We start from the raw sequence: 9,759 nt of genomic DNA on the forward strand, positions 1-9,759 counted from the left end.
AATTTGAGCATTTATATATTTTTTAATCCACGCCGCGCACACTTCCTGAGGATCAAAGTTCAAATGTGCGGCGGATCACCGTACTCGTTCAAAGTGACGAGTTCAAATCTAGTTTAATCAATTAGTGATTTTGAGCATTTTTCAAATTTTGATACATGCGTATGCGTGCGTTATGATGCACGCGCATGAAATTAAGATATATGACATTCAATCTTGACCTGAAGTTTATGTCCACTGAGTATGATTTTGAAATGACAATTGGTTAGGATGATATGATCGATAATGTAACAAGTAACGAAAAATGCAAAATTGCGCGTAGATGACGTCACGCATGACTGAGCACATTGAAAAGCTTATTGTCACTATTCTAGCAAAGCCAAACGTTCGTTGAAACTCTCATGTTCGTAGCTTTTGGCAATTTTGAGATATCGTGTTAACAAAAATCGCCAGAAAGAAAGAATTAAAAAAAAAAGATAATCTCTGACAATAATGAGGTGATCCGGTGGGGAAGTGGATCACCAATTATATTATCATATACACGGGTAATACGGTCTTACCTTCTACATAGTTGTTTAGTGTGGAAGAGGTTGCCAGAGCCTGGATATTTTTAGCCACAACTCTACTATGCCGTTCGGCCTTATACGCCATCTTGATTTTGTCGATGTTTGCACAGTCACCCACAGCAAAGATATTGTCATGACCCTCGACCTGAAGTGTGGGACGAACCTTCAAGCTACCACTCTCATCCATACAATCACCTATATACAATGCAATGCATAACATTACCAGCTAGTTAATTTGTAATAGTTACTGCTAACCAAGACTTTTGCTTGTACAGGGCAGATTGTGGCGACAGGAACAAATTGAACCTACAATTTGGGAGTTTTGTACCCTTTAGGTACTAAACCAGAAGTGAGGTAGTGCCATAACCATCTTTGCCCTTAATGGACCAGCGTCAAAGAAAAAATACTTTAGATTCATTTCTGAATTCACCACTCAAAAAAAACCAAGCAAAAAACATTTCAAATTTGAAACAGCACGTAATACAAAACTTAACACAAAATTTTGCTTCATACATATATATGTTGAAGATATGTAGGCCAGGATGAAATGGCCGACCTATGACATGACATGCTATAGAAGGATGGTTTCTGCGTTCAATTTTGTCATACTCAGCAGGCAGGTTTTGCTTACAAATTTAAAAACTTGCTAAAATGTATCACTAGTTCTTATGAATCCCGATGATGTCAAAACAGTTTCCAAATAAAAAAGCAAAAATATTTCTCAACCCCAATATCCCAATCCCACCCACAGACATTTATGTGATGTCTCTTTCTTTTTCAGAATCAATGGGTTAAAAAAAAACTACTTTTCATTAAATCAGAATTAAATTTCATCACTTACCCAATGCTTTGGAGTAGACATCTGAGTTCACCTTCAATCCTATGCAGACAATAACTAAATCAGCTTCAATTTCTGATCCTTTGTCAGTTTTCACAACACACTTTGCCGATTCATCCACTGGGAGTTCACCGAGATTTGTCACTTTTTCTCCTACTCAGAACAAAAATAAAAACACAGACTGTTTCATGTTACATTCAGGCGTGGAAGAATAACAGAATTTGACAGGTTTATGTATAGATTAGCAGGTGGATATGCAAATGAAATAATATTTGTGACAATTCAAGCACCAGTAGAATTTGAGTTCCTTTTATTTCTTTAACGTGTCTGAAGTCATGATTTTGATATATATAATGTGCCAGAGACTTTTTTTCATAGAACTGAAATAAAGGAACTTCACTGATGAGCTATGCTTGAAGTGTAACATTGCAACATTAAAGCCAGGCTCAGGAGGAAAAGAAATTGCTGATATGTTGTAGAACTGATTCATATAAGATTCAAAAAGCATATTTGACGAAAACCTTGGAAGCGGTTAATGAGATACAGTTTTTTAAATATTTAAAAACTAGGGGTGGGGGGGGGGAGGGTGGATAAAAGGTTGGTTACTCCCCTTCTTCCCCCAGTTTTCAAATATTCAAAAATCTGTATCTCATTAACCGCTTCCAAGTTTTTTTTGACAAATTTGCTTTTTGTGTTTTAGAAAAATCAGTTTTATAACATCTAAAACAAAAATTTTCCTTCGGAGCCTTGCATAAATGAGCATGTGCATTAACGACCATGTTAGGAAGTATCAAAGAAGAGTCCCTTTAAATAAAAAAGAAATAGTCCAACTTTTAACTTTTTAAATTTTAACATATAAAAATAATTATATTTCTATTTTTATAATCATTTTTTAATATTAACTATTATTATGGTACTTGCCTAAAACCATCTTGACTCCCAAAGCCTGGAGCTGATTATGTACTTTGTCTCTGAATGATTGGCCCATCAATGGACTGATCAACACCTCACTAGAATGTACCATGGTGACCTCTTTCTTTGGGTAATCCACAACAATCTCACCTGCCAACTCTGTCCCTGATGCACCGCCACCAATCACAGTAATTTTTTGTGCACTTTTGATCTGAAAGGAGGATAATTGAAGAAATGACCAAAGTTTCTTCATTACTTTAAAGCTTTGAATATAAATAACAGAAATGACAATAATAATATAATTGTTGTTGAAAGGAAAAATAAATGTACTATAATTCCATTTTAATCTAGGACCTGACTATAATATTCTTTTTTTATTTGGAAGAGAATATCTCAACTGTTTATATAGGATAATTTGAACCCAAGGAACAACTTGGGATGTGTGCCAAAATCTCTACCCAGGTTGTAAAGCCAGAACCACCCCCTTACAAAAATGGCCACGTCCCCTTTTCACAGAAAGTGCAACTTCAAACTGAAGGCTAATCAGAAACTGATTTAATGAGTAAGAAGAAAACTATTAATAAAGATGATTATGATGATGATGAAGATGACAAAAATAATAAAAAATAATAGTAACAATAATCATGGTGCAAGAATATATAAGTCAAGGTAGGCTATTGCTCTTAGAATTTGGAACTGTTGCCCTTCATCCCTTCTATTTACCAAAGGAATTTTCACAAGTACTAGTCACAGTCATTTATATACACCCAAAAGCAGATTTCAAAGAACCTTGTACTAAGTCGCTGATATAGATAGTCATCTAAGGTGTAAATCTCCAGACTCAATCAAATTACTACTAGGTGACTTTTAATGAAATTGTTCTATAGTTTTAAAGTTATTGTAGGTTTTCTGAATAAAATGAAATTGAAATTAATTGAAATTGAAAATTGAATTTTGAAATTTGAAATTTGAGAAATGAACCAGAATTTTCTCCCCAAATCCTTAGAGTGAATATTGGTAAGGCATACTGCATATGTTACTTCGTATAAACCAATCTTGTCACTTTTGACCCTTAACCATTTTGTGCACTTTTATAGGATTCTAATTCATTCATCAACATTGCGTCATGAAACAATATTGGGAGCATATAAAACTACAGTTGTTTTAATTATATTTCTGCTGATTTCATATTATAAATGAATTGTGTTTGCTCTGAAAATTGCTATGAATTAGTTATAATTCTACCGTAACTAATTATGTCAATAAAAATAAAATTAAGAAAAATTGTATGTCATCGTTATATGAAAACATGCCAAAAACCCCTATTAAGGGGACACTTTTTTTGGTCCTGAAGGTGTCCCCTTAATAGGAGTTCTACTGTAATTCCATTCATGTTTTCAATAAACATTTTAGAAGATAGGTCACATTTGAAATGCTGTTATGGGTTTGATATCTATTTATAATATACCTCTTTTTATTCCGAAATTGCACATGCTTCTGTTTTTTTTCCTATCGGCACAATCAGCACTAATTTCATTTTTCCCATGTTGTTTAAATGATAAAGGAGTATCGTATCATATCGTATAATAACCATTTTTATGATAATAACCAAAATAAATAATAATAGTAATATTATATTCATAAACTGATTGCCTACCAACTCTATCTGCTTTTCATATTGTGTGATTGCTTCACTGACGCTGGTTTCTCGTTTGATTTTACCAGGGAAATCCCCTTTTGTTCCTGTTGCAATCACTAAGTAGTCATATGCAATTTCTTCTTGGCCTTCTTCCAAAACAACACATTTTTCTGATATCTTTATCTCCTGTACCCATCCCTTCTTGAATATTTCACCTAATACTGGTGCATATGGAATGAAAGTCTTTCTGGCAAAGCCTTTAGTAATTTGATAGAAGAAAAAAATATACAATGATACGAAAAATGAGTATAAATTGTGAATGTTTCAAATGCAATGCAGAATTAACATTGTAACATAAAAAAAACCCCCAATCATGAAATATAGATAATTGCAACAAGCATTCAGTAATCAGTGTAATTTGTGCCATTTGTAAAATTTATTTTACATAGAAATACAATTGCAAGGGTTTGCAATGGTAGTCTGGGAATTCATGGCTTTTCGATAAACTATTAAGATAATATAATGTACAGTAGGCATAATATTGACCTAAGATATAGGTCATTAAATATGACCTAGATGTATTAAGGTTCATTGTGTTGCCAAGCCCAACCAACCCAATATCTAAAAAATCTATTGTCATTTTTTTTGTTTTTAACAAGGAGAAACTATATATACACATATTAATTTGTGATGATTCAAAATACCATTTAAAACAATAAATTTGATATAGATTTTAGCTCTGTGCTTTATCATTTTTACTATCTAAAGTTTAAGGGTGATTGATGGTTTAAAACTTCTGGATATCTGAAGTAAGTGTCCCCCTCCCCACACACACCCCCTAACAGTGCGATGCTCTGTGTACTGTCCAATGAGAAAGTTCATCCCTATTTCTTTCTCTCTTACCTGGTTCAACACAGGCTCTTGGGGATGCAAAGTTTATGTGCAATCCATCTTTGGGGTCAATCAAAGTAATTTTACATTTTCCTTTCAATTTAATGGCTGTGTGCATTCCACCGTAGCCTCCTCCAATAATCACGACATGTTTTTCAGCTAATTCATGTGAATTTGAACCACCCATTGTTGCAATCTAATGTACTGGAAAAACGAACAATGGTTTGCAAATAATTCCTGTAATATAAGCCTACAGTATAGAGAAAAATAACAATGTATTTTTGTAGAAAATCTTTCTTTTATAAAGCTTCTTGAATTAGCCCCTAATAGGGCCTACACCATTCATAGCTACAGACAATAACCAATGCTCTTCAAACTTCACTGATAATAGGATGATTCACAAAACCATTCTCCAACAGAATTCATTCCGAGATCCTCACAGAGTGGGAAACAAAAAGAAACCCTGGACACTGTTAGGGATTTGAAAGGCCTAATCAATTTAGAGTCTTATAATCTGTTAATTACAAGGATGTTTTTTCTCCCAACGATTTGCATTTAGCTCTCTCAAAAGGGGTCTGCTCCACACACAACCTCTTACTAATGCCACCACTGAAAGAAAGCATGGCACTGACATCAGCAATAACAAACAGTAGAATACATTTAATAAAACTTAGACTACATATAATAAAATCCATATAGCAACCTAAAAATCACATAGTGAGATCTGATAAAAAAAATAATACAAATTTAATATTTAATGACAAACAAAATTTTACAGTATATTCTAATGCTTACAATTTCAAATTCCAATTACAATAATAACTAATTGAAAATACAGTATAGGCCTATGTTTTGATTATACATAGGGTCTACAAAAATCAATGTAATACAGCACTCACCTTTACTACTTGACTAAAATATAATTAATCATGGGAGATAATGTATTAATATTACCTATTGCATGGATTGGTTTATTTCTAATGATCTACTACACAAACCTATGGTTCAGTTAAAAAAATGATGACCTGCAAAATTCCCGGCACATGCTCATTCATATAAAATCATGGCTCAGCATACAGTAAGATGTCATCATAAAAATGAATGACTTGCAAAAAATCCCAGCCTAAGCTCATTCATATCATTATGGCTCTGCTTAATGAATATTCATTCATGCGGAAATATTGGATTATTCCATAAGTTCAAGGATTTTATCTCTACTTAAGATTTAATTCTTAAAACAGAGTATAAAGCAATATAGAAGCACTGAAAGTATCTACTTTTCAGCAAATAATAGTTGAGGTGAGACTTTATTACACCTTGTTTAGTGAACCTACCGCCCGCCAATAATGATGACTTTAGCCCTTCTTTTAAGATCTTTAAAAAATAAGTTCGCGAAACAAGGGATAAAAAAGTCTCACCTGACCAAAAATATCATAGTATCACTACTAACGTTTTCCTTCTCACATCATCATCATCATCATTACCATCATCCATCAGTCATCCATCTTCACGCTATGAGGACATGCTTATGATACGATGAGTGACTGGCAAAAATCCTACTCCATCAGATTACAGCTTTATTTTATCTATCATTCATAATAACAAATCATTGATAAATAAAAATTGGACTACATTTTAACTTGCCTACAAGTCGAATCCAAAATACCATTGAAAAATTGTTCAACTTACATAAAATTCAACTCACAGATTGTTAATTAATGGAAAACACAACAAATTTGGCATCTAAAATAAGTTTGACTTACAAATTATTCGGGGGTGGATCAACGAAGTGTACCCCATGAGTTCGGTGGTGAATCCAGCAGTGGGCGGAAGGAGGGCTTGATTATTTTACCGCTCACTTATTTTGAAAACAAACACATAGCAATGTCCCAGAGGGGGATTTTCTCCAACGATTTCATAAATATGGATGTAAAAAAAGGCCAAAAGACAGTCACCTAAAGATGGAGTCTTTTTAGCCAGAATGTAGTACTCCAGCTATAGAACAGCTATCCATGCCAAGTGGCGTAACACCTGCGCTCTCGTGCGGCGGACCGCATGGCCATCGGCCCTTAGGGGCCCCTTAAGTGCCCCTACCCATGAGGGTTCATTAGGGTCCTTGCTCTATAGCACCCTGATCCTCAATGGCTTTGTTAATACATAATAGCATAATGTCTCTGACATCGACTGTATGACATATATCATTATTAATCCAGTGGTTGTAGGGTGCCCAGCCGGCTGGCCAGGGCCACACTACATTTGTCAAAATAAAAAAAAAATTGAGAAAAATATTCAAATTTTAAGTCTGAATTGATGAGTGCCACTTCCGGGCATCTAGAGGTGTCATAATCTTAGACCTTTGCGACACCCGTGAGGGGAAGGGCGTCTAAGGGAGGGGGAGCATTTGTTGAGGAACACTGCTTTGAAAAAGCATTTTTACCATCTGAAAGTGTCATTTCCGAGCATCTAGAGGGTCCTATTCTTAAAATTTGCTCCAAAGGACCTGGACCCTTAGGGGTAACCTAGGGGCACCTTTGGTTCCCATAGGGTCCAGTATGGTCCTTACTCTATAGCACCCTCATCAAAAAGGGCTTTGTTGATACATCAGAGCATGTGTCACTTAACAATAATAATAATAATATGTCGTTCTTATATAGCGCTTCATGCCTTTACAAGGCCTCTAAGCGCTTCACATTACTACCCCGGTCATTGGATCAAACACATATGGAACACATTGAAATACCAAATTAAATTAGTAAATGAAATTATAGTATCATTCCATAAATTGCAGCTAGTAATCAGCGCAGGTTGTGTTGGAACCTACCAGGTACCCACTTGTACTCCTGGGTGGAGAGACCTACATTGACTGTAAGACATATATCATATTAGTTCAGTGGGGGTGGGTTGCCCAGCTGGCTCAGGATCCTCCTACATTTGTAAGCATTTTTTTTTAAATGGAAATAAAATATTCAAATTTCTAAGTCTGAATGAGTGCCATTTCTGGGTATCTAGAGGTGCAATAATCATAATTTGCTTTGCGACTTCCAGACTATAGGTAATGGATTAAAGCTTTGCGACATCCGTAATAGGAGGCGTGCCTAAGGGAGGGGGAGCATAGCTCCTCAAGGGAGGGGGAACATAGCTACTTTAGGGAGGAAGTCAATAATTTTTTTGAGGAACACTGCTTTGAAAAGCACATTTTTACCATATGAGAGTGACATTTCCGAGCATCTTGAGGGGCCTATTCTTAAAGTTTGCTCTCCTCAGCATGGTGTGGCTGAGGTCAGAAAATTTCTGGATTCCGCCCCTGAAATGTACCCTCAGTGGACAGAATGAAAGTCCACCGTCGCCTTGAGCACTAACTGCAGTGGACTTGCAGGGACGTAGCCAGGATTGGGGTGGGGGAGCCGTTATGCGAGGTACGTAGGAATGGGGGAGGGGGTCCAGGAGCGAATTCCCCTGGAAAGTAGCCTGCTCTGAAGGATTTTTGGACTGTTTTGAGATGATAAAGTGAAAATTGCAATAAACGCATTATAAATAATATTAGTAAGGCTAATGCCCCCCCCCCCGGCCCGGACTACAATTGACAAGTCCGGGCCGGGGGGGGGGGGACTACAATTGACAAGTGCATAACAATAATTATAAAATAAATACACCCAGCCGATACGCAGTGTGGCTAAGGAAAGTTTTGTTTTTCTGAGCACGTGCTCATTAACATAACAATACCACACATAAGGACAATTCAAGCTAGACGGCTTAAACCAGCCAGCTTCCTATCTAAACAGTTTTAACTTTTAAAAAAGTCCTTGGGTAGAACCGGACGTCATTTCGCCTGCGAATAGCCAGCTCGCGGTCCTCTGAATCACGGATCAACATTTTGGCCAATTAAGGCGAGGCCTAGCCTAGACTATGCAATTATATGTGGTTAACTGCTTATAAAAGCGTAGAATTTTGACAATCAGAGAGGCACTGACATTTAAACTTAGCATTCATATAAAATGCAATAAAATAATTGGAATTCACACCTTTTAAAGCTGATACCACTTCCCTTGCTTGTTTATTGTGTTCGCCTTTTCCACGAATCGGTAGAGATCTTCGAAGTGATGACAAACAACCCAAGTCAGTGGTGCGTAACCAATAGAAATAAGATAAGCTCTGAGGCTGAATTCTTGTCCTCATGTTATTTAAAAATTCACAACTCCATAATCGAGGGTCGTATCACATTAATTTTTTCTGGAAAATGTTCTTAAAAGACTATTCTACACCACTATGGAAACTGTTCTTAAAAGACTATTCTACACCACTATATGATTGAAAATAAAATTGAAAAATGTTTTTGACCTCTGAAATCAAGATGGAAAAAGAAAAGCCTATCTAAGTAGTGTAATAAAATAGGCCTATGCATTACAGTGCAGAAGCATAGTGCCGTACTGTTACTGTTCCAGGTACCGATAATATACAGATTTCTCTTATTATAAAGTACAAGTTATGTTTTATAAAGCAGTATAGTATAGTAAATCATTTTTTTAACACAAGAAACTCTCATATGGTAACTAAAACAATGCTAGTCTAGAGTACTACTAGTATCAAGCCCGTAGCCAGGATTTTGGTAGGGGGGTTCTTTTTGATACTGAGAGGGCACTTGCGAGCACCATTGGCTGGGGCCCCCCCGGGGGTGCAGGGCCAAAACCCGGGTGGGGATCCAGCATTCTAAGCATTTACAGGTGTTATTTAATTGATTTGAGAGGCCATACATTAAAAAAAATGTATATATAAAGAGGTAATTTTTTGAGTTTGGAAAAGGTAAAAACCAAAAAAAAACAAAACAAAACTACTACTTTAGTACTACAGTATTGGTAATTTAACAACAGTAGCATGATACAAACTCCAAAGAATCCAGTATGGTTTATTCTTTATTT

The 9,759-nt window shown here is 35.8% G+C and overlaps 1 protein-coding gene across 4 annotated transcripts; it reads right to left on the reverse strand.

The window, feature by feature from the left end:
* Positions 1–507: 507 nt before the first annotated feature.
* LOC117121207 (apoptosis-inducing factor 2-like) lies at positions 508–8,964 on the reverse strand. Of its 4 annotated transcripts, none has more exons than XM_033266327.1 (6): positions 8,866–8,964; positions 4,856–5,047; positions 3,971–4,209; positions 2,323–2,524; positions 1,405–1,554; positions 508–758 (listed from the first exon to the last, which is right to left on the reverse strand). In XM_033266327.1, the coding sequence occupies exons 2-6, from the start codon at positions 5,028–5,030 to the stop codon at positions 523–525; spliced, it is 1,002 nt and encodes a 333-aa protein (XP_033122218.1). In that variant the 5' UTR covers positions 5,031–5,047; positions 8,866–8,964; the 3' UTR covers positions 508–522. The 4 variants fall into 4 exon arrangements, with proteins under 4 accessions (XP_033122218.1, XP_033122222.1, XP_033122220.1 ...); XM_033266331.1 differs by having other exon boundaries at positions 4,856–5,093; positions 8,866–8,914; XM_033266329.1 differs by lacking the exon at positions 8,866–8,964 and adding an exon at positions 5,842–5,989.
* Between the last annotated feature and the right edge of the window lie 795 nt (positions 8,965–9,759).

This window comes from Anneissia japonica, unplaced genomic scaffold (genome assembly GCF_011630105.1).
Source record: "Anneissia japonica isolate Jap-2015-1 unplaced genomic scaffold, ASM1163010v1 scaffold993_len1110182_cov180, whole genome shotgun sequence".
Taxonomy (NCBI): domain Eukaryota; kingdom Metazoa; phylum Echinodermata; class Crinoidea; order Comatulida; family Comatulidae; genus Anneissia; species Anneissia japonica.

Bases quoted from the DNA above. Each gene is read 5' to 3' on its own strand.
- LOC117121207 (XM_033266327.1), bottom strand. From the start codon at position 5,030: ATGGGTGGTTCAAATTCACATGAATTAGCTGAAAAACATGTCGTGATT. The intron at 1,555-2,322 runs GCAAGTACCATA...TGTTCTGAGTAG, and splicing joins GGGAGTCAAGATGGTTTTAG to GAGAAAAAGTGACAAATCTC. The intron at 759-1,404 runs GTAAGTGATGAA...CATTGTATATAG, and splicing joins TGTCTACTCCAAAGCATTGG to GTGATTGTATGGATGAGAGT.